The 25,547-nt window shown below is 41.8% G+C and overlaps 1 protein-coding gene across 4 annotated transcripts; it reads right to left on the bottom strand.

Moving 5' to 3' along the window:
* Nucleotides 1-960: 960 nt before the first annotated feature.
* tnpo1 (transportin 1) lies at nucleotides 961-24,182 on the bottom strand. 4 transcript variants are annotated; one of them, XM_062412249.1, is made up of 25 exons: nucleotides 24,091-24,182; nucleotides 23,877-23,996; nucleotides 22,494-22,569; nucleotides 21,674-21,823; nucleotides 21,178-21,284; nucleotides 15,551-15,684; nucleotides 13,764-13,845; nucleotides 12,739-12,861; nucleotides 11,910-12,028; nucleotides 11,528-11,588; nucleotides 11,133-11,310; nucleotides 10,768-10,920; nucleotides 10,437-10,662; nucleotides 10,097-10,268; nucleotides 9,683-9,769; nucleotides 9,490-9,597; nucleotides 8,522-8,680; nucleotides 8,334-8,421; nucleotides 8,149-8,247; nucleotides 7,924-8,019; nucleotides 5,637-5,712; nucleotides 4,666-4,765; nucleotides 4,492-4,566; nucleotides 4,167-4,306; nucleotides 961-4,072 (listed from the first exon to the last, which is right to left on the bottom strand). In XM_062412249.1, the coding sequence occupies exons 2-24, from the start codon at nucleotides 23,979-23,981 to the stop codon at nucleotides 4,199-4,201; spliced, it is 2,682 nt and encodes an 893-aa protein (XP_062268233.1). In that variant the 5' UTR covers nucleotides 23,982-23,996; nucleotides 24,091-24,182; the 3' UTR covers nucleotides 961-4,072; nucleotides 4,167-4,198. The 4 variants fall into 4 exon arrangements, 3 of the variants coding, with proteins under 3 accessions (XP_062268233.1, XP_062268234.1, XP_062268236.1); XM_062412250.1 differs by having other exon boundaries at nucleotides 23,877-23,993; XR_009924664.1 differs by lacking the exons at nucleotides 961-4,072; nucleotides 4,167-4,306; nucleotides 5,637-5,712.
* Nucleotides 24,183-25,547: the final 1,365 nt, after the last annotated feature.

Here is a 25,547-nt window from a genome sequence, read left to right as displayed (position 1 = left end):
AGAACACACACTTAATAAGTAAATACATCTAAGAGCAAATAGTGAAGACATATTATGAATCAAAATAAGAAGAATTGACTTATATCCTTATGAAACTCTTTTACTTTGCCACTGTGCATTTTCTTAAAGGTTCAGTGTATAGAATTTAGTGACATCTGGTGGTGAAGTGGCATGTTGCAGCTGAAAACCCCTCACCACACCCTCCCTTTCCAAACATGAAGGAGAAGCTTAGGTGATTGTCATTGTTAAGTTATCATAAAAACTCATTAAAACTCAAATGTTTAGCTTGTTTAGTTCTATCTACTGTAAAAAAAAAACATGGCGGCCTGCGTGAGAGGACCCTGCTCCTGTTGTAAATATAAAGTATTTAAATAAAAAGAGCCCGTTCTAGGGTAAAAAAACATTGAGTTATACATTTTAGTTGAACTAACTGGGGTCCCCTTCTTCAAACGTAAAACAAAAACAAACAATAGAAACAAAACACTTTGATGAATCAACAGGGGCAGTATTGAGGCTTTTTATCTTTATTACATTTGAAGAAGTGGTAGTAAATGCAACCCTGTTTATCCCTGAAACCCCAAAACTGTTTCACACTTCACCCAGGGGTGGTCTAACAGTTAAAGGCAACACAGATTTCACAATAGGTGCTAAAAACAAGTCAAACATGACTGAATTATAAACACTAGGGTGTAACGGCTTTAGCATTCCTGCCCTTCCTCGTAATGCAGGACACAATACAGACATCTGATGAGTAGTCATACTGTATGCATTATGTTGTGCTGCTGCAGTCATATTTGCCCAGGATACATTAACGTTACATCATGTGTCTTCTCACTTTTATTGGATCGATCGCTTGTAAAAAAAAATTATATGGTAACATGATGGAACCAGTCAGAATTTTGTGCAGCTGCAGAAGGAAAAAAGCTATAAATGTGAGAAAAACAGGACAAAACCCCATAATAATGTAAACAATTTATTGGAACAAATGTACAGACTCAAGCAATGGTAACCAGTCACACTCACTATATCATCTTACAAATATTACAAAATTACTACAGTACAATATAGATTCTTTGCATGATCCAAAATATTTGGTGGCCCCAAAAGTATTAATTTTAAAATTCAGCAGCTTATTAAAAAAACTCAAACCATGTCTATCAAAATGATGTTTTTGCTTTTATTAGCAAAAAAGATGAAGGCAGATCGTCTAATCAAGTTTGAAGGCTAAACGAGAATACCGGAGTTCTTTGACAAGACATTCCTCAATATTGGTGGGTGTTTTATAAAATACAAATTTTCAATAAAGCTTCGTACAAAGTCAAACTTATTTTTTCTAACATCATCTTCATAACATAATGTCCATAAGTCGTCAACCTAGTTCTTTGCCTTTTTAGGCGTTGTCTGTTTCTTTAGAGACAGCATACTGTATACCTATTGCAAAACACCAACCAAGCCTCAAAGTATTTGCTCTCAAGGCATTGTGTACATATTACACTAAATATTTATCGTAGACTGATAACAATCACTTTAGATAAAAGTTCCATAAAGTATGTGCAAGTTTCCAAATTAATCTTCCCTCTTGCGTTGCAGTTGTAGTAACACTTGACAGCTAGATGTGTGTCACACATATCACACTAATGTCAATTCACACCCATGGCTACCCACTTTTAACACGGAGGGCAAGAGTTTAACTTATCTTTAGTTGTTGAGAGAAGATGGATAAAAGGCATGTACACATTGGGGGGAAACCATGAAAACCAGAAACACTGAACACAGACGACCTGAGGTTAACACGTAGAAAACACATATTCAAGTAGTGACACACAACTACAATGTATAGCAGCAGTCAAGTCAGAAATACAGCACACAGCAGGGCTAGGGGGGGGTTCGGGGGGTTTAAAGACTCTACACTCTTTCAATGACGGACCAACCGGACTGTGAACACACAAGCACGCACACACCCCATCAAGCTGTGATTACTCCATCGTTTTGCATGCCAAACAGCTGGAATGTGACAGACAAAAAATCACGTCAAAACACAAAACGATGTGGCACATTTAAGTATTTGCCTCTGTATTCCATGATGCATTATGTCCGGAATTAACCTACACCCACCCCATGAACATTAAATCTAAGAGACTAGTTAGATATTTCACATTGTATAAGTTGATCAGAGAAACTAAACAACTTTTAAAGTCGATACGTAGTATTAGTAGCAATAGTTTATTATCTTTGTTAACACTCAAATCATATTTCAAAGGGTTTGGCTATACCATTAATTTCAAGAGCTTGTAATTTGAAATTTAAGTTCATATTATGTGCATCGCATCAGGTTAAAATACTGCAGTTATTACTCTGGCCGGCAGAGGAAAAATTACTGGCTGGGCATTAAAAAAAAATGAAAAACGATTAAAAAGAAAATCTCCCTCTCGTTCCAACCCATCATGGAATACATTCAGCCTATCTGTAACTGAAACAATTACACACTTAATTAAATATAACAGCGCAAAAACAACCAGGGACAATAACGTTGTGGTTTCACAGCTTTTTCTTTAAAACTATACATCCAGCTACGGGGGTCAAAGTTAAGGGAGAACACTCCAGCAAGATTTACGTGACGTTATAACTTTCCCAGTGTTGCACCACCCTAAAGGTTTTTAAACCTTAAATTGAAGCTCCCCTCCCTCCCATAATCCCCTCCCCACTATATGTTGGGGTGTGAGGGGCCACCAACATGCAAGAGATGAAAGCATCCAAGTACCCCACGAAACACAACCACCCAAAACATTACACAGTCATCCTCGAGATCATGCTTTTAGAACAAGAAGCCATACAACCGAGAACGAAATTTCAGTACATTGAGAAAATAAAAGATATCCAACATTGAGTTGATGGGCTGGATGGTTCTGATAGCCAAAGGTCACTAAAGACGGGATTAGTGTTGTTGTGGTTCAAGTCCGAGAAACAAACGGTGACGACCGACTCAGGATGTCAACCCGTGTGCTTCTCCTCCGCGAGGCTCAGACAATAGAAAGGATGGGAAGCATCTAGCGCTCAGATATGCTTGCTGATGAATGGCACATCCACACCACAAGATCAGACTGAGAGATTCACTCCACCTTTACGTCACAGCCAGGATTTTCTCCTTTTTTTTGTTGTTTTTTTTGTAAACCCAGTCATGCTACTTCACAGCTGATTGCTGTAATTCTCACGTAGAGGAAACAAAAAGTACTGAAAGCAGATAAATTGCAAGATCGAAGAAGAACCTTATTACAGGGCAATGACGGACGTTGAACGCAACGCACATCACCAATATTCGACAGCTTTTCACAATGATACAAGCATGCTACCTATTCCAAGAAAAGCTGCCCCCTTAAAACAAACCTTGTGCTCTCCAGTGACACAATGAACAGCGTTTGCCCTGCTAAAGAATAGAAACACTGAAATTATCTGACAAATATATAGGCGTTAACGTATTCTCTGTGATATGCAGCATTGTAAAATCACTTTCTCCAGATATGGATCCACTATGATGCATTCTTATTATGCGCTGATGTTCCTTAGCCTTAAGTTATCTCTAAAGAAAATATCTCCTGAACCTTCACTGTGTTTACTGAGTATAATCTTCAATTTAACTAAACTGCCATGAGCCATTTACCTGGCTGACATCATTATAAATGTGTGACTGCTCTTCTTTCACTTCCTGCACAAGACATTTTGATACACAAAAACTCATTTCTCCGAATCTCCCTACATTTCTCATGAGTAGTTTGGTTGACAGAAAGTAAAGTGTTTGGAGAAGAAATAGAGAAAAAACAAACAGATTAAGATGTGATTACATGAATTTTCCTCCCATTGTTAAGGTTGTTCTGCCTGTCCCTTTCCCCCTGTTGCTGGTGCATAGAGGGCTCTGAGCACTGCAGCCACCACCTCCCTCCCACCCCATCCACCAGGTCGGGGAGGGGTCCGCACCCCTTCCCTCCCCTCAGCAGGCAGACCCTTCCCCCCAGTAAAGGGTAACATGTTCCCTGGGTAAAAGAGGTTCCCTAGTTTGTCTCCCAAAGTGAATGACCTGTGTGCAGAGAAAAGAGAGCCGTCATGAATATACTGAAATCACATTGCGTATTTTCTCAACAATATGAAACTAGATCACGGGGAGAACTGACCCCAGCGATGAGGCACACTGCTCTGGGAACAGTTACACCCCGTAAAAGGTGGCCAGCCGCTCCTTCAGTGGCGTGGGGAACTGATCTGAGAATCGTCTCCAGTTTTCCTCTCCCACCTGGTTCTTGAACCCGTGAAGGATCTGAAAACGTGACACCAGGAGACATTTCATGCTATTTTTTACGAAATAGATCTCCTAAATGACTTTTGTTAATGTTATTCTTTTTAAATAAGATGAGTCCATTAACAGATGTCCTTTCAGTTGTAAAGTGATCTCAGTAAAATTCAGCAATTTGGGTTAGGGTTAGGGTCATTTTCAGCTTTTACCTTGTAGAACATGTCTCTGAGATCCTCTTTTGGATTTACCCAGGAGGCCACTGCGTCACAGAAGAATATAAAATCCTGTTCCAGAGAAGAGAGGTGAGGCAACATTTGAAAATGCAGAGAAATAAAAGAAAAAAAGCATTATGACCAGGCGGCTATCTTTGTGCTGGATCTCACCTGCACTACACCTCCCGGATTTACACTGATCATTGTGCAAATTCCTCTGAACGCAGAGTCTTTCTCCTCATTGTCTCTTATATTTCGTAGAGAGGTGCACCTGACAAAGGGGACGGCCAAATTTAACATGAGACGTTTCAAAAACCATAAAGTAACCATTTTAGAAACTTGTATAACAACAATTAATGAATGACTAATGCTTTAATACCTATATATATAACAATATACTAACATTTTATTGTGAGATATTCACAAAATTATTTCTTTCCTTATAAAAATGTATTGTTTAGGTGGTTTCTTTCCTTATCAATAAAAAACAGTGTCTATAATGACCTGAGAAAACGAGTCAAGCATGCACACAAAACAAATTTAGTAAAACAAGGTCTTTATGCTAATACAACTACTCTGAGCTCTTATAACTTTATTTAGTCTGAGCAGTGTGTTCAGCGTCTTTAGCACCTTCAAAATAACATTACTTTTGGATAGACTGACTAGAGAAGGTTTTGGGGTCACTATGGGACAGGCACATGCAGCTGGGTGACTACTAAATGAGAAAGGGATTTAGGAATTGCTTTTTTTTTTTGCATCCTTTCTCATGTCGTTGAACCAGCAGGCATGTGACAAATCTGATCCCATGCATCTTTTAGGTTGTTAGCAACAGTTAACGATGACAAAAAAACGAACTGATAAACTAAACAAATCAAAGTGTAATACACAAAGGTGCTACTGAGGCAAAACGAAAATCACAAGTAGGACCTTAAAGAGGACAGGGTTAGTCACAAGGTTGGCAATGATTACGAACTGATAACAAAGGAAAAAAGAAATAAAAAACAGAAAAGACTTCATTTGAGAAGGAGAGTGAAGAGAGGAGGAGAGCGACAGGGGAGAGGAGGAGAGCCACAGGAGACAGCGAGGAGATCGGAGGAAAGCAGAGAGAAGATGAATTAAATAAAAGATTGAATAATACACACCAGGGTCTTATAAACTGCTGTAGCATGGGTGCCACCTCTTGAGGACAAACGTAACCAAGACGACCAATTGTTATTGCTAAGGTAACGCAATCACGGTTACACACCACCAAACGCCAACCAAGACATGAGCAATGAGGAGGGGGAGGAGAAAAATAAAGAAAAAACAAACAACTCAGAGACATAAATCAACAGAATCTGTGTATGATAATAAACAGAAGATTTCACTGGTGTCGGTTATTACTGCCCCTTCAGTCGCGGGGAGGAATGTAAAATATGACACTCTAAAAAAAACATACAACACGTTTAAGGGAGAACACATTGACAGCTTTGACAGGACATTCATAGAAAAAAGGCAAACAGTGTCATCTGCTTTCGGAAATCATATGGCTCCAACAGATTTCGTAATCGGATCCAAATCAATTAGCTTGATTTAAAATGTGGGTCTGAAATTTACGACACACTGGGGTTTAGCATGTGTATGCGACTGGCATAAACAAGAGCAGTTCACTTGAGAAATTTCTCCCTTAAACTCACAAATGTAAATTTTCCATATGAAACAGAAATGTTGTTTTGTGTTGTGGTTCATTTGAGAAAGAAATGACAGATTACTCCAAGCCAACTACATGGAGGGAGACTAGTATCCAGCACAGCAGGTTTCTTATGAGGCAGAGAGGAGGGAGGACCTAAGTTTAAGAGACACAAAACTATGCAACATTCTCATTAACAAACAGGCATTTATGAACAGTCCAATGACACATGCAGAAAGCAGATGGTATGCTCATTAGAGTACAGTTCAGTGCAGGATCGGCTGATCTGAGTCAAAATGACAAGTGCTGTCAATTTATTGCCACGCCCACTCCTAGCTGTGGTCTTACGTGGCTATTTTACACCGGATTTCACTCGTGAACTGGTTGTCACAGATCACTAAAGAAACAAACATAATTGTTCAATCATTGGTATCATTTTGCTTCACTGTCGTGTTTTCAATCGTTTACATTGAAAACAAGCAACAATAGGTGAAAGTAGGGGCGGGCGATATGACCTAAAGTTAATATCACGGTATTCATTGATTTTCAAGTTTTGGCACGGCGTCCGATCATGAATCCGGATCAATCCTGTCCACTTTATCCTGTGTCTCATGTTGTGTGTGGCAGGTGAACTGCGTGCTGCCTACTTTATAAAGGCAACTGGGCCAAATGCACGCTGGCCCTGATCCTGAAGCAGTGACTGTAACAATTTACTGAAACCCTGTCAACAGAGTTTCCTCTCCCGTGGCTGCCTCAGTGTCTCCGTCTAGATCGGACACTCCACTATTCTCTTAGGGCTAAGACACTACTTTTGACGCTTTAGTTGATCAGTTGGACTGCTCTCTTTTTAATCAGGCAACGGCTGACATAGCGATTATGTTTTACTTTCCAATATAATTAGGCAGTTGATTTATCGCCCACCCCTAGTTGAAAACATTCACTAGGTCAGCTGCAAAACTTGATTAATAAATTATTTAAAAATGAGACGTATCATGTATCCTGCATCAAACATTGGCCATTCTTAACAACACTTAACATCTATTGGCAGATATGCATCAACATTTAAAGAACAGTAAATAAAAGCAACAAATAAACCGACAGCAAACAAACAGGAACACATCTACAGAGTCCCTAAACTCCTTTTATTTTGGCAGGTTACACTTCACGCTTGCATGAATCTTTGTTCTCAACGATCTCTGACTCATCGCATTCTAATTTCCAATTCAAAGAGCAAAAACAAGAGAGGAGTGTAACCTTTTTTTAAGACGAATGCTCTAGGCTAGGTGCCCTACATTTAGCAACTTCAAGTGTTCTCGCAGTCATTCACGAGTAGTTATCGTTAAAGTATTGGGTAAATATGTCTGAAGTCTAAAAGTTAACTGTGTAAGACTAGGATCTCTCCAATCTATGTATCTCACACAGTGCCTGTGCTTCACCATGTGTTGTTACGATATTCTACTTCACCCTATGATGCACAGTCAGACCACAGTAGTTCATCCCAAGACCGGGCACTTACATGGCTCGCTTGATTCAAGATTGTCAAGAATTTCACACCAGGTCTTGCCCGAGTTTCGTTTCCTTTTTACACTCCGTACTTTGGTGAAACCAGCGAAACCTGTAAGGCTCAGGGCTTGGGAAGGGGCGGGACAGGCACCGTTATGGGTGTGGTGAATCCTGGCTGAATGGACCTGAGTGTGTGAGCACCTCACTGTGCATGTGGTGAGCTGGCTGGCTAGCTCAGCACTGCCACCGAGTGGTACCTGTGTTTTCCAGCAGAGTCTTTGGGGTATTGGGCCTGTTAATGATCTCCACCAGCTGGTGCAGGGCTATGGCAATGTATGGCTGCATTTCAGGCCCTATGAGTGGAGAACAGATAAGCGATGACGGACAGAAATCTGTTGACTGTGCACTCTGGTGATTGTAGATGCATAACACAATATACAAAATCATTTACTGTGAATGTGTGGTAAACCTAAGGCACTTACCCATTTGTATGGCTATCTCTCCGATCGCCCATGTCGCATTGTTGCACACTGATATTAACTCTGGGTTTAAATTAGTGCAGAGTATGGGCATAAAATCAGCTGTAAGAAGGAGAGCGAGTAAACTTAGCAACAATCTAAAAACGTATTGCAAAACACGGTTTCAGAATCAGCCGCAAGGAACTTACCGATGCAGGGTTTGACGTGCTGGAAACAAGCCTTGGTCAGATCCCCCAGCAGAGCAAACGAACTCTGACGCACTTCGGGCATTTTGTCCTGAGCAGACGGAGTGAACAACGAAAGGTTTAACACTGCAGGTGAGGTTAAACACTTCATCAGGTGAGTGACCTGTTAACGCACTGTGACGGCTGCTCACCTGCATGCACTGATACATGAGAGTGAGGATGTTGCTGCGAGCAACTAGCTCCTCAATTGTGCCACCCAGACCCTCAGCAAGTCCACTGAGAAGATCCAACGCCACAATCATGAAATCTTTGTCAGGGGCCTCATACTGGTCAGGCTGTGACTGGTGAAGCTACAACAGCGTAGGACGATAGAAAAAAGGGTTAGAGTTCAAGTTAAATATTTTTAATTAAGTAAAGCTCTAGAGTTATGGAGTTGGGTACATTTCAGGTAGTTCACCTGTTATACCTACATTGTTTTCACCACTTGGGGCGAGTGCAATAATCTATAAACGATAACCTATTCCGACCTTGTAAAAATTGATATTCTTAACATGCAAGGAAACGATTACCTACTCACACCTCCAGCAGACAGAGCAACATCAGCAATTCATTCGTATTCATGTTTGTGTCCAACTGATGAATGAACTGAAAGTGACTTCTACAGACTATGACTGAAGCTTATTTAAAAACATGCACTAATCCCTGGACTTTCTCTGGAGTTTCTCTGGCAAGCCCCCAAGTCAAAACTCTGGAGCCCTCCCAAATAACTGATGTGAGAGAACAGCAGGAGATCCTTCGCAGGATTCACCTCGAGTGTGTGGGTGTGATGATGACGTTTCTAACATGTGACAGATGCACAAAAAAAAGATATGTTATAAACATCTCAAGGGGCCAGACACTTAAGAAGATGTCACAAGAGCTTTGGGTAATAAGGGCAGGCGCCGGTGTCAATGTGCTGTAATTAAGAAGACGGGATCTCTGCAGCGGAATAATACGTTATATCCCCCCCTCACCTGAACACTAAAGAGATTTCTGTGCTCCTGCAATGTTCATGTGTGAAAGGCAAACTCCGGAGAAAGTCCGGACCAAATTGTGCAGACATCCTTTGGAGTGTATGCATGTGTGTATAGCTACACATTTAAGGGTCCTGTGCTCTCACCATGGCTTGAGCGAGGGTTTTTTGGACCAAGTTGACACAGCGCTGGTACACAGGCTCACAGTAGGGCAGGAAGCCATCCTGCAGGGCCGTGGCTACTGACGACAGACACTGAGGAAATGATTAAACCATTAGCTGTTAGTATCACAGGACTAACACCAATGGCACAGGCAGTGTGTGACCATTAGAAACTCACTTCTAATAAAGGGAAGAGATCTTTGTCCTCATCTTTCAGCTGGTTCCATTTCTGGATCAGTGGAGGCATCAACATCTGGATGTACTCCTAATAGATGACACAGTTTAAATTAGTCTTCACATATATGGTATATAAAAATAAGAAGTTAGGATGATAATTACAGGCATTAAGGTATTCATCCATAGATTCAAACAAATAATTAATAATTATAGATTCACGGGGGTGGTGTTAATTGTATTTGTTAGTTTTTCTGCTGGGTATGAGGAAATCTAACTAAAACTTTAACAATTTAAAGTAAACTTTCAACTACCACAAAAGTAAAATGAGGAAGAGGCAGTAAAGAGTTTTGACTGGCTAATTTTAGAGTCACACAGAAAAGTGAAGTGAAACAGTACATCTTTCAGTTCTACATACCGGTTTATTCAGATGATGTCCCACAGAGTCTGCCAACGTTCCTATGGCGTCATATAGAATAAGCAGATTTTTGTGCTGGTACTTGTTGAAAGCGAACACCAGCGTGTCCAGGATGAACGCCAGGTAGGGCACCAGCTCTGTACAGGCCTCCTCCTCCAGAGTGGCAAAGGCACTGGTCAGGAGAGTGGAGAGAAGTGGAAAAGGAAGACAACACTGTAAGTGGAACCCCTTTAAAAAATATGAATCTGCGTATATTTCTGACTCCAAAAAGGACAAATGTGGGTTGCACCATTCGCAAAGCAGTACAGGGATGACATTATGCATTACGACATGGGTTTACCTGCAAGCAGCCTCCTGCACCCGCTTGTTGGAGTCCAGAATACGTTTGAGCAGCTCCGTCATCAGGGGCTTCAGGTAATCATCTGGGGGCTGGCTGACAACCCAGTGGGCATAGCGGCTCAGCGTCCAGCAGGTAATGGAACGGACCAGGGCCTTCTTGTCAGACAAACACTGGACAAGATGGGGGAGGAGCTCTGGCAGGTATGGGATCATGCCCTGCATACAGCCTGCAGACGGAGATGAGAACAGTGTCAACTCCATATCCTGAGGGGGGCTTTACTCCCTATGGTTTGTCTCCGGCTTTTTCCTTCCTCTCTTTCTTCTCTACCTACCTTCAGCTATGGCGCCCAGCACAAGGATGCCGGACTCTTTCACCACCCACTCTGGATGGAAGAGCAGCTCTTTGAGGAGTGGCAGAAGGTGCAGCAACAGATCGTCCCTGAACACGTTGGCCAGGACGTCCAACGCCGCGGCTGAACACTTACCTAACATTTGGAGGACAGAAGAAAGACACACACACGAACACAGAGGTGGACAAACATCATACAGACAACACAGGTACAAACATACAAAAAACAAGTAATCAATACACTAAAAAGAAAGGGAGACCGTTAAAAAGACAATTTATAATCAGCAAGGGGGGAAAACAGTTTGACAGAGATGCAGACGGTTCCCAGAGCTCAGACGACGAACTCACGCAGGTTCCAGTCAGAAATTGTGTCGTCATCATCATCCAGGTCATCATCGTCATCTTCCTCGTCCTCGATCCCATCACCCTCGTGCTGCTGGGCAACTGTGCGCGACCGGTGGAAGCGCGGTCTGATGTCTTGCTCGTTGTCGGGAATCGCTTCGTCCTCCTCCTCCTCAATGTCGCCCTGATGAGGAATGTGAGGAATGTAAAGGATGAAAGGATGAAGGGATGAAGGGATGAAGGGATGAAGGGATGATGAATGTTGCGGTTATATTACTCTTTTGTGTTTACATTGTTCTAAAAATGGCCGCGGTAAAATATATAAAACGTGTCATCCCGAATGGCGGGCCACTTCATCGAGTTATCTGTACAGGTACAAATACCAGGCTATATAAACTGACCTTGAGCAGGATGATGTCAATCTCGGAGTACTTCATCCCGTTGACAAGCACCGGAGTGAGCCTGGAGTGGACACCAGAGGGAAACATTATTAGGACAAAGGGCAAGGATAGGTTGGAGGCCACACGTAATCACTCACATCTGATTTGTGCTGTGGTACAGTTTAATGGAACAGTGTGGTGACAGATGTTACAGCTGAGGCCAACAGCCAAGGTTCTTAATCAGCCGTCCTGAGGTTGGGAAGAGGAATGTCAACCTGTGACAAGGTCTTCAGATAGAAACTGCCAAGGCTGCTATGAATCACCAGCTTTCAATATTAGTATTACAGTGTCACTGTGTGTATTATCAGTAGGTGTGTTTGTGTGTGTGTGTCTGTAATCTTACTGGGAAAGGTGTCCACACAGCACTTCCTTACACACTGGCTGCTCCGCCAGAGTAAGCCAGAACTCGCAGGCCTCCAGGGCAACATTCTCGTCTTGGTCCTGAGTCCTCAGTAGCATGTACTGAGATTCAATTAAGATAAATTACATTCAGGATTACATACGTAAGGCTTTTAATCACAGACTGAACATTTAATTAAAAAAATATGGATTGCAATTTGTAGCCCAACTGTAACACAAGTACGTCTGTCCAAAAGGCGTCATCAGGAGTGTACATAAGACAGTGGGCGGCTCGGCTGTCGCATTCTCGCCAGCACCTGACTCAACACGGTTCTTGTCTACTCCCAAAATGGGCAAAGAGGTGGACTGTGGGTAGAGCTGAGGAGGGCCGAGTAAAGACTGGTTGCTGAACCACATAGCTCGACGAGACCTGGCTAGCTCAGGCTATAGAAGCTATTCTTGATTTGCTATTGATTGCTTTTGTCAACAATCCCATAAACAAGCGTCAGGATTATATACTATTATTTTAAAAGGTTGAATTATATATCCTGAAAAGTGGCCATTGTAGTCTTTAAGGAGTTTTATTTAACAAAAGTAAAAAGGTTTAATCGAGAAATTAACCACGAGGCTTCAGATACACAGACAACACGCTGTAGGATCAGGTCATTATTAATGCTTATCATTTGGTCTTTGATGAGAACTTATGTCAGTGTAAAAATATCAAAATATTCTCGATAAACACAGAAAGTCTGACTCATCCTTAAAATACATCTATTCACTCTTCTTCTTTTCCATCAGTGTTCAACCCTCTTTCCGTCGCCAGTCCCACTCACCTCGATGATGTTGTGCATGTGCGGCAGCAGACGGTCCAGGCGGACTTCGAGCAGCATGACCAGAGCTCTGCACACGTTCTTCCTCACCTCGGGTTCCTCATCTGTTGCCAGTGCAAACAGGTTCTATGGGACGATAGAAGGACACCAGGGTCAAAAGGTGAAGTGTGTGAAACAACAAGTACCACAACAAGTGACACCAATAATAAGAACAATAGTGAAGCAGCAATTGTTTTACATGGGAGTAACAAACTGTTTTCTGGAACAGATATAAACAGTAGTTACAAAGTCTATATTGTAATATATCCCATTATATCTATCTATCTATCTAATGCTTAGGTTTTACAAAGTCTTTTTTAGTATTTTGCACTTATGCTAGTAGTAGTTTGATATATTGTAGATTATATTTTTGTAATTTGTCATTGTTATAATATCTCAGCAGCTGATCTGTTTTAAGGAGAGTTTTCATGTTGCCCTTAAAAGCCTCAAGATTGTTACAAATTCAACAGAGGTTCCTATAATTAAATGTATAATCTAACAGTTCCTGCTTCTAACCCTGCTTTTCAAAATAAATATACATTTTACTGTTTTAAATGTATGTTTACTCTTTCAAATCTCTAACAGAGCTTTGTCAGACTAGCCTTTTTAAATTATTCTACCAACCTCTAAATATAATAAACACATTCAGCAATAAAGTCAGTCTGATAAGGTTAATTAGAATAGCCAGAGAAAACTCAGTACAACAAAAAAACAGCAGAAAACAACATCCTGACATGACATTTTCCGTTTGAGTTAAAGATACAAAATCTTAACAGAGGAATACAAAAGAAGCCTCATAACGTACTAGCCATAATTTGCAAACAGCTTGGAACAAGCAGGAGCGGCTGTATGACGCAGAGAGAGCTGAGAGGTACACCGCAGACAAATAGTCTGAGTGAGTGACAGCTGTTATTTACCAAAGCACGAGGGGAAGCAGTTTGTCTGCATAGTGTAACTATGGCAACAGATAATTAACGGTCGAGACTTGCCTCGATGAAAGAGTCGATGTGGAGCATGAGAGCCTGGGTCCTGCTGATGATGAACTGATTGACGCAGGCGATGGCATGGGACCTGTAATACAATAACCAACACTTAAGAGTCACACCAACTATTTTACCTCACATGTTGCACGCTGTGAATGCAGCCTCTGTCTTCTTCTTTGCTCCGACGGCACAAATTCAAGCTTCAAATATGAGGAGCTCTTTTCCACAGCGAACAGACGGAGACTCTCACCGTGAATTTACATGGACCTTCAATCTAGTCTGTGCATGAACTGTGCACATGTGGACTGATAATCGTGCATCATGAATAAAATATATAACTACAGGGAAGTGAATACATAAACGTACTCAATGAATTTTAATTAACCCCCACTGGATGGTGATGATTTAAATAGGTATGACTGACAGTAAGAATTACATTTAAACAAAACTATTGCAGTGGCTGTTCTAGACCTGCCTGTTTGGACCGGGTTGTTTGTTTGAACAGTTAAAGGGATAGTTCATCCAAAAACGAAAATTCCCTTATTATCTTCTCACCCCTATGCCGATGTGTTTGAGTCCACAAAAAAACTTCTGGAGTCTCAGGGCGTAAATTTTTTTTTTTTGGAAAGAATCCAATACAATTGAAGACAATGGTGAGTCATTCTTCAGATGAAATAAAACAACAGAAAAAAACCCAACATGCCTCCACACTGCTCTTGTGGCGTCATCCAAGTGTCGTTAAGCCCTGACATTTATATTCAACTCCAAACAAGGTCATTTACACCAAGTTTTAACCCTAAATATCCTCCTATATCTTTCAACGAGGTGCATTCATTGACTGCTACGCTGTTTATCCCTGAAACTCCAGAAGTGTTATGTGGACTCAAACACCTCCACCCACCAGCAGAGGGGTGAGTAGATAATGAGAGAATTTTCATTTCTGGATGAACTATCCCTTTAAGGCTTCGGATCTGCTTCAGAATTATTCATGGTCATTGGTGATTTCTCCTCAAACAGTTCCACAATAAACCCATTTGATTGTTTGTGTACTGGACGTTGTGTGCAGAGTATTTTATGAACACTGGATGATGCACAGTGATGCCAGACAACTTTGAGTTCATCCTACCGGGATTATCTGCTCTGACCATTTTATAGTCAAAGTTTTTCATGAAATGCTTTGTAAGTAATCATAGGTCTGATTTATATTTGAGTTCGATTGAGCTGTCATTTTTTCAGGCATTGAATGTCGGGTAATTCGGAGGCCTGTTAAGCAATCCACCCAATCTTCAGACACAAGTTCACAATAAAAAAATAAATAAAAGCCCGGTAGTTGTGCTTGATATAAGGTATTTTAGCAACGAAACAAACGTCATGCTTTTATTTTCAAAACAAATTGCTTTCTATGACTGTCGCTGCCACGATGGAGGTCAGCAACATACTTATCAAAATGACTGGCTGCGATGTTGACGAGTGGTTTGACCCAGTTGCTGACTGCCGCTGTAGTTTATCAGTGGACGCAGAAGAAGACATGTTTAAGTCTGTCCACTGACTATAGGCACACTGCACTGACTTCTGATTGCCTATTTAATTTGATTAATACCGATCATGTCCAAATCGCTCCATACTCAGCCCTATACTTCCTCGGGCAAGTAGCTATAATTATGCCAAGTGTGAAACTGATGAGCTGAATGGTTCACAAGATATGCATTCCACATACAGAGAGACAGACAGACAGAGAGATGTTAAACTGAATTGGTAGGTAGAAGGAAAGCATTCAAAAGAAAACAGTATACCTGATCTTCGGACTGTTGTGCTTAAAAAACTGTAAGAACTTGGGGATCATGACGTTGAGAGGACGATCCAGCATGTCACTGTCCAGGATCTCGGCAGAGTCTTCACAGATCTTCTGCAGGGCTCCGAACGCTCCCTGAGGGAAGAGGACAAAAGAAAAAACACTGAGAATAACAACAGAACAAAGGGATGAGCGGAAATCCACTGTACAGATTCTCACAACGGCCAAACGGTTATACCACAGATACTGAGATGCTATGTCTAATAATAGCTCTGTTGGTGATTCCTAAAGGAAGTCTTCCTTGCATGAAGTTATAAAAAGGCTACGGAGGTTGAATGGGGTTATTTTTCAGTTCCTTTTTAATATTGTGCTGACCTCCTGGTGTATTTTGCAACGTGTTCTTATCGGTTTTTATGATATAGGTTCATATACAGTGTATTTGCTCTCTAGTCAGCACATGTACTATAACCTTTTATGTAAGAAATATGTACTGTAGGTCATATTTCTACAGTCTGAAGGTTATTGGAGCAGGAAGGGATGAGCCGACTGAGCACGTTTCGGAGCACTAACAGTTGGCAAGCAGTCAGATCTAAATATACCAACTCCCTCGTTCTTAATACTGGCTGCTTGACGGATGGTTAGTATGCACGCTCACGATATGCTGCAGACTCCAGTGTGTCTCACGAAAATGCAGTCTGAGGATCAGACGCAAGAAACGGCAAAGCGCACACACCGTCGCTGTCTGAAATGTGTTGCCATGGGAACCATTCTCACGTCTGCATGCTGCTCAGATGACAGACACAGAGATGTCTCAAAGAAAACACGGGGGTGCGTCGAGGGACGGCGCAAGATGAGGATGCTCAAGGTGGAGGCTGTGTCAAGGTCACAGAAGTCAAGTGGGAGTCAAATGAATAAATCCCTTTTCCCCCAATAAGTACGGTCGGCTAACTGGTTCCTTGCAGAGGAGCAGCCGACTTCAAATTCACTAGGAAAAAAATACCAGTTTTTCAGAGGCTGCACAGGAGGGATAACAAAATATGATTTAAATGTGAAAAAACTAAATATCACAAGATTTAACCAACTAAAACAATAATGATTCCTTGTTAGTCCTTGTGGTTTAAGGTTTTTAAATTACATCCTTTAATGTATTAAAGGGTTAAATCTATTATTCAACTGATTTGCTACTTTTTTCTGTTTGAAATCATTGTAAAGTGAATATCTTTACATTTTGGACTGTTGGTTGGACAAAGACATTTTTTATTTTATAACTACAAAACCATATACTGATAAATAGTTCATTCATTCGCAGGATCGTTAGTCTTAGTCCAATGTGGATTTGGCTTTACATTTTGTAAATATTACAAATCCAAACGAATTTTATTAACAGAATCGTATAATTTTGTTTTGGGACGATAATGAATGAACAAGGACTAGTCAGCAATTCAGCATCAGACTCTGGCCATTCTATACTATGCCGAAATGTAGCTCCGTTCCAACTGATCCATGTGACAACATGAGGAACACGACAAAGGGCCGCTCCCGCTGATGTCACGACATTATGTATTGTAAGTGTTCGAGCGTGTGTCAGAGAAGGGCAAAGTAATGGGAGTGGCCTTCAGGCATTCCAGTGACGCTGAGGCGTAATCCTCCCTTCAAGTCCGGCTGCGGAAGGTCATTAAACTCGAGAATGTGAGTCACACAGATGACAGCGAGCCGGTTGCCGGGGGCCGAGAGAGGTATGTCAACTGCACATCTCCTTTCACACTCCTGCTCTGGAAAAACCTGAATTATGGTGCGGTTCGCGTGAGCACAGGTGAGCATTCATCCTGTTGGAGCCGCATCAAACTTGACCCTCGCAACACCATCACCGCCCCTCTCCAATGGCCATTAATCAAAACAGTAAAAGTGCTCTCAGGCAAAACCTATATTGAGCCATCCACCAACACTGCACTTGGCATCCAACACACCTGCTCGTGTCTTTTTATAGAGCCCGTAGAGAGGGGGTGGCACGGTGGTGCAGGGCGCTCCTTCTACAACCCCACCACGTTTTCCAGGAACTGGTGTTGATTTGCAAGGAATTTATGGTGCGTCTTGATAACCAATTAAAAGAGAAAATCATTGACACTGTCGAAATTGAAGACCTATTTGAGAACGTAGTGGAATTTAAGACTTAGAGTAAGTACGACAGACAAGAAGGTGTCCCCGAATTTTCTGGATGCAGCCAAGTAAAGATTAACCCTGAAAACTCTGCGTAATGTCTCAAACTACATGCAGAGACAGAAGGTACCCATAGTCTTACCCACAGCCAATACGCGAGTACTGAGGAAAATTCTGACCAGGGTGTCTGTAGACTCAGTTATCAGCTCCACCTTGGTCTGGTTTTTAGTTAGATTACCATGTGATAGTACGTGATATCGTTAGGGAAAGAACGACAACACACGTTACACATTACAAACTATGGAAGAAGGAAATTAAGTACAAAAATAATAGTGCTAATAATAATAATAATAGAGCTAAAACACCAAAATAGCCTGGCACCTCAAGTTAATTCAGGATTATGTCTTACCCCCCAAAAAAGTACAATTTTAGCTGTGATTTGAAGATGACACACCGTCTCAGACAGCCTCATTTCCTCAGGCAAGGACCCTGATGGTGAACCCTCTGATCACCTCCTAGTTTTCAGCCTAGATGCAGGAAGTGACAGCAGACCCTTCCCCAAAGATCATAAGCGGCACAGATGTAAATAGGGAATTAAAAGAACTGAGATACAGCAGGGGGTAAGACTATGAAGAGCCATGATTATCAATAACATCTTTAAATCGATCCTGAAACAAACTGGGAGCCAATGTAAAACTATAAAACAGGTGTTGTGATCATATCTGTTGTTTTGTGTTATTAGCCTGGCTGCTGATAATTAAGACCTAACTAAATTTATTTCCAACCTAGGATGTAATATTTTAACGCATTTAAGACCATTAAGGCCTAAAATTCCTATTATCAAATTTTAGACATTTCTAAGACCATGCAGAAACCATGTATGCCAATGAAATAATACAACTCAGAATAACACATTACTCGAAGCTACACACCATCATTACCACATATCAGCTCATAATGAGTACACCTCTGTAACAGGGTGATGAGGACGATCTTGCATAGATCTACTACAGAGTCATGATAGTGGATATTTACACTATTAAGTCTTCACATGGCTTGGATACCAGAATGCATATAGCTCCAACCGCCAGTAAAAGTATTCCTAAAATAGAGATCAAAGTCCTTGTGATGGCAGTAACAGCGTGGATTATCAAGGGGTCTCTATGGCAACAGTCAACACCTTCAAAAATGGAACTACGTAGCGTACGCGGGTACATCTGCCGCATCCGACACCTGAACGAGAGCTGCTGTGGAGTTGGCAGAGCTCATTGTGGTTTAAACACAAAGTCTGACTTCTGTCCACCTCCAACTCTCCACAGATGTACAGAGAAGGCTATTGTCCACAGCAAAGGACATTAAGTGATCGCCAATTGGAAATGCATTTTGCTTAACATCAATGCGTGAGCTCAAACAGAAGGAATTATTTAAAAATGAATTGCAATTTCTCAAGATTGGGTTGGACAGGGAAAGGGCCCAATCACACAGACGTAAAGGCGGGGCCAATATTGACCGAAGTTGAACTCACACTACAGGAAGCGAAGGTTTTATTCACCTCCTTGGTTTGGTAATGAACAGTTAGCGAAAGGTTTGCCACTGAAACATTCGCATATGTGAGACCGTGCACAGATTAGCATGCAGGCTATTATGGAAAAGAGGAGCAGGACTAGAATGTCTTTAAGATTCAGTAACTGTTCATCCAGTACAATGTATCCATTTTAAATCAGTATATCCAGTTTAATTCAAAATAAACAAAAACACGGCACAAACAGCCTTATAAAACTTTTCTGTAAAGAAAGTCCTTAATTTTCACAGCCTGTAAAACCATTGTATCCAGTGTAGTACTGCCATTATCGCCACATCCACTTAAACAATACTCACACACAAACACACACTTTTGAACATTGCACCACAAGATTAGAAAAAGTATGGCACCAATTTGAACCATCTTTAACGTCAGAACCTAAGAAGCTTTCAAAGCTGCTTTTCAAAAACATAGCAAGTCTTATGAGGAGTTGCTACATTCAGTCACAGTTGAGTATTAAAACACACACACACACACACACACACACACACACACACACACACACACACACACACACACACACACACACACACACACACACACACACACACACACACACACACACACACACACACACACACACACACACACACACACACACACACACACACACACACACACACACACACACACACACACACACACACACACACACACACACACACACACACACTTAAGGATCCTCAGCAGTAAATAGATGACCTAAATCTCTGCTTCTGAGTGAGCTTCATAAGAGCAGCGTGCTGTGGTGCAACTAGGAGAGACATTTTTTTTTCTGTCACACCACTTCTTTAAATTTCAGACAATCATGTGCACATTCCGGCTCCGAGCAGTGATGGGTAATCCTGCAAGGATCCATTTCAATTGCCCTTCGCGACAGCTGAATTTAGCACGACAGTTTAACCTGCTACTTAATTTGTGCATGTTCTACGGTGCAAAGGTGTACACGTTCTCGACCTTCGCTGATGTTACAGGCACACGCAGCTGACAGCATATTAACAAGCAGGGAGTTTATGAGAGTCTTAGTGTGGGTGAGGCACTATCACACTGATCAGCTGATCCAATATCGTCTTCAAGTGGCGTAAGAATCCATAACAATGTAGTAACTGTACAAGAGCAGATATCATTGTGAACTGATCAACTACATTTAGCACTTAAACTGGATACATTGAAGAATAAATTATATTACACTGTAATTCAAATTGGGTCAGTGTAGATATAATAAATACAAGTAATTGTTTAATGATAGCTTATATAGAAAACAAATATTTGCAGTATAAACCCGTCACCATCTTGCTTTTTGCTAATATGCAGATTTTTTAAAAAGCTACACAGTGTGTCAGATCAGAAAATGGGGTCATATGGTCTCTTGTCAAAATAATCTGTAGTTGTGGCTGGTGCTCCAGCTGTGAGACTGCCTCTGGCTCATCTGGCCAGCAGGACACTATCCAGATTGTGTTTTAGAGCTGACCCAGGTCCCCTTCCTTCCCACAATAAACAAATAAACAAACAAACAACCATGCGGCACTGTGTGCCTGAACAGCATAAGTGAGCTTTCACATATGTTCACAAACGGGCACAAACTAAATCACTACCTCTCTCACATAGACACACACACACACACACACACACACACACACATGCAGGTGTAAAAGAGCTGAAGGACATGTTTTGCCAATGTACTTTGAGCTGACCCTGCACAATAAGACAAAATTAGGAATTTAGAAGAACTACAGTAATGTTTAAGAGACCTGAATAGCAACATTCAGCCAGTCCCACTTTGGGTCTAATACTTGCCAGAGAGATTAAACACCGTTGACAACAAAATATCCATATAGAACAATATACAACATCTGCACACCGTCTACTACAGCACTGTTTGTCCTCACCTCACATGTGTTGTAGTCCTCCGAATCCAGCAGCAGGCAGAGCTTAGGCAGGAGCTCCGGCCAGTTTTGTAGCTCTCCTTTGGAGGCAATCGTGGTGATGAGGATACCTGAGACGAGGGAAGGACTTACTGTTAGTTACACTGGTGGGACACAAGTACAAACAATAGACATGTTGTTGTTTCATGCAGAGTCTCAAACAAATCCAAAATCATTCATGAACACACTAATATTGTCCAAATAACAAAATAGTGTGAAATTAAATATCTTCTTTGTTATGTTATTGTGAAGTTATAAACTGAATTGTTTTATTGATGTCTTTGCTTTATTTGTACCTGCTTCGTCTGTCCTCTACTCCTAACACTGACAGGTTTTGACGTTTTTCTGCTGTTGTCTTATTGTGACCATGTTTTGGATCTGCGTTATCTGGTTGATACTTTTCTATAGCAGCTTGTATTCTTATGAGCAGTGATCACTGCCTCCAGTGGACCGCACTTACCCACAGTGGCCCGGATAAGGGGAGAAGTGTCCCCAATGTTTTGGAGGCACTCGTTCTTGATGAAATCAGAGACGCCATTGGGGAAGTTCTGATAGTGAGCTTTCACATTGTTCTTCAGTATCAGCCCGCTCAGGGAGCGCGTTGGCTCATCTGTTAAGGTGGAGAGAAGACAAACAAATGAAAATGTAAAGTAAATACACCGGTGGAGTCACAGCTTCAGTTTGTGAAGGTCGTTGACTCAGTCTTTGAATTGATAACAGGATTGTACTGCCTCAACATTACTGTTCATTCAACCCTCCAAGATTCACACAAGCATCAGGACATAATCTAGAAGCTGTTCAGCGAAGTGCTCGAATAATCCTTGAAAGTAAAACAAAGGGATTATTTAGGAAATGATGGATAGCTGCTAATGCTATTTGTCTGAGTTACTGCCATTAGGAATTGAACTACAAATCGATGGCTTCATTTTTGTTCATCTTCTTGTTTCTGAGCATGCGGCTTGTTTCATCTGAACTATGAGAAATGCCTTAATACCACTTAACATGTGGGTCATCTACTGTGCAGACAGTCAAGCCAAGAGTTGTGTGGGGCCAGGAATTAGGTTTAAAATTAGAGTGACCCATATTCTTAGTGCCGCGTCATCTGTGGCAAAGATGCCACCGGGGAAGCAGAGTCATGGCTCCACAGACCTGTCACTGGGCAGTTACATGAAAAAAGAGAGTTCTGTCGTTCGCACTGTCAGGTAGCGTCGGATCATCTCGGGAACAAGGTGCAGATACAAGAACAGGACACACTGACACGGACAGGACGGATTGCTTACCTTCTGATTTTAACTTTGTCAGAACAAATATTAAATAGTTGTTGAAGTCTGGATACTGGTTGAGCTGCTCCAGTCTCTAAGGAAGGTGGTTGAGGAAGACAAAGTGCTAACTGTACGTGCAGCATGTCACAAGGCTGTGAGCACATTACCACTGCAATCCATAACATGGTAATTATGGTAAAAAAAACGGATTCGCCTCAGCTGTAGAAATGTAGAAAGAGCCAGTGTTTGTGTTGTCGAGTGGCGGTGTACATTACAAATAACAGTATAATAACGTGTGTGTGTGGGAAGTCGGCGTATGTTGATGCGGGGGGGGGGGGGGGGTCATAAATATGTAATTTGCCGTGACAGATAGCTGTACCTACCCAGCCAGATAGCATACTTAGGGCTACAACTGCATTTTGACTATGAGTTAATGGCTCGGTGCAATGTAACATAAGTATGAATGATTTTCCTTCTGGTTTTTTTTACACATTGCTGGAGGTGACATCGATTGATGATAATATGGTGACGCGTACATAAAGCACTCTGCTTCTGTATGACCTTGTGAAATCACCTCTCAATGCAAAGACTTTGTTTACACTTCGGACATTCGATGTGATGATTGAATAAAATGCTACCGATGCTAATATTTACTACTGATGTATCAGTGTACTTGCAAAATTGTTACTTTTACCAAATATCACGTGTCGAGTGTGCATCTTTGTACAGTCTTGTGTTGTGCTGTTGTCTTTCTACTCTGATCTGCCCAGGGTCTGCAGATGCGAACCAGCTTTAAGATACAATCTGTTACAATTAATCACATGGGGACATTTGTGTTGTTTTTTTTACAGTACACGGTCCCTTTCAAGTATAAATAAATAGTGCAGTCACTAATTGGATACATGAGGATTACTGTCCCGCTCCTCAATGTCATTACGTCATTATGACAACATGTATAATATGTTAACGACTGTCTGATCCCTTCATGCATGTGAGACGTCACGCGTTACTGCAGACTGACAGCTAGACACAGCACTTTTACCTGGACATTAGCCGTTGGAGGATAAACAAATGGTGTTCGTGTTTACTGCCAGAGGACAATGAGAGGTGAGGGCGGACAGGGATGCGACTAAACGCTGGACGTAGAGAGAACGGCGACACCGATTAGTCAGATGAAAACACACCAGGCTAATGTCACAAAGGCACGGCACGGCACGGCCCCGCGGAGCTTGCTGGAGACAACACAAAGCAACAGCCGGAGCCTGAGCACCTGCGTACCAGCTCCTAACGGTAACCACCCGGCTAGCCCTGTAGCTCTCGTTAGCCTGTTGAGTCTGGCAGCGCAGACGAGTGAGGCAAACAACACGCTATCCTCCGAGCGGGGCCTCGGGAGAAGGATACTTGCTGGACGGATCTCTGCGTGGACGTGTCCGGAGACTGGGACTCTTTGAGCAGCTGTAGAATCTGTTGAAGTCCCTGCTCGTCTGGCTTCCATTCACACTCCATCTTGCTCCTCTGCTGCTGCGGATAAAGGAGCAACGTTAGCTAACACACGGGATCTGTCAATAAACGGCTCTTTCAAATTAAAAGCCCGTAGATTGGGATGTGGGTTTACCTGTTCGTGTGCCTGAGGCGGACTCTGCGAGGGGGTGAGTGCGGCTGTCTGGCTCCTCAGACGGGGGCCTGTTCACCCACATCCGTTTCCAACAAGCTGGGAAAAGCTGCGGGTCACACACACATAGACTGTATATAAGAGGCAGCCCCGTCAGCTGACACACGGCCGAGGGGTCCTAGTGCTCCAGTATCTACAATGTGTTCACAAATAGTCCAACTGTTATCATCTTTAACAAGCAGCGACATCAACGAGTGTTTTTTTTTATTTTTGATCTGGAATTTAAAAACATTTTCTGTCAGGAGATGTTAATGGTTGTATAAAAGCAGCGTGGTAACTGTGTCATATTTACGACAGCGCTTGAAAGATGCATGGTGCACCTGAAGGCCTCACTGTTGGTTTCGATTTGAGCAAACGTTAAACAACGGCCACCAGCGGTTAGTTTGGATTCCTGCATTCTCAAATAGTAAAGCTGCTTTCAGCCCAGCGGTGCACTGAATTGAGGATAATCTCCGGACACTCTCCGGAAGGGGTGTATGTGAGAGTACAAATGTCTGGGTGAGAGGCTCCGGGCTTCCCCCTGCCGGCGCCACCTAAAAAAATTGGATCATGTCCAGATGAGCCCATGTGATAAAAACAGCAGGACATCCTCCGGAGGTTTCAGTGCAGGTTTATTTGCATCAACATTACTGTTCGTTCATCCCAATGATTTGAATTAAGCATCAGTTACTTACAAGAAAATAGAGAGTTTGGATGATATGATAAGTTCACTAGAGCATGAGGTCACTACAACCTTTACCTTTGGCCTTCGACCACCAAAATCAAATAAGTGAAAATTTGAGTCCTGCTGAATGTTTCTAGAAAATTTGACAAAACTTCTCAGGGTGTTCCTGAGATGTCACATTCACAAGTTCCAAAATGTATTTTGTGAGGTTTCAGTGACCTCTGACCACCAAATTCGATTCAGTTCATGGCGTTCTTTGGACATTGTGTTCACAAAAATGAGATGGATGGACAAACCGAAAACATAATGCCTTGGCCACTATGCTATATTTGGTCTGTATAGATAGATAGATAGATAGATAGATAGATAGATAGATAGATAGATAGATAGATAGATAGATAGATAGATAGATAGATAGATAGATAGATAGATAGATAGATAGATAGATAGATAGATAGATAGATAGATATCCACGGGGAGAGCGTGGCCTAGGGGATAGAGTGGGTGCTCTGCAACAAGAAGGTTGCCGGTTCGAATCCCACTCTATCCCATCTGCATGCCTAAGTGTCCTTAGATGGCCCCTCATAAAATGATGAGTGTTCTAAAAATGTAAGTCGCTTTGGATAAAAGCGTCAGCTAAATGACATGTAATGTAATGTAATGTAATGTAGATAGATAGATAGATAGATAGATAGACAGATAACTAAGATAGATAGATAGAGAGAGAGAGATAGAC

This window comes from Platichthys flesus, chromosome 19 (genome assembly GCF_949316205.1).
Source record: "Platichthys flesus chromosome 19, fPlaFle2.1, whole genome shotgun sequence".
Lineage (NCBI taxonomy): Eukaryota > Metazoa > Chordata > Actinopteri > Pleuronectiformes > Pleuronectidae > Platichthys > Platichthys flesus.
Note: the sequence above shows the minus strand (reverse complement) of the source record. Positions and strands in the feature narration are given on the sequence as shown.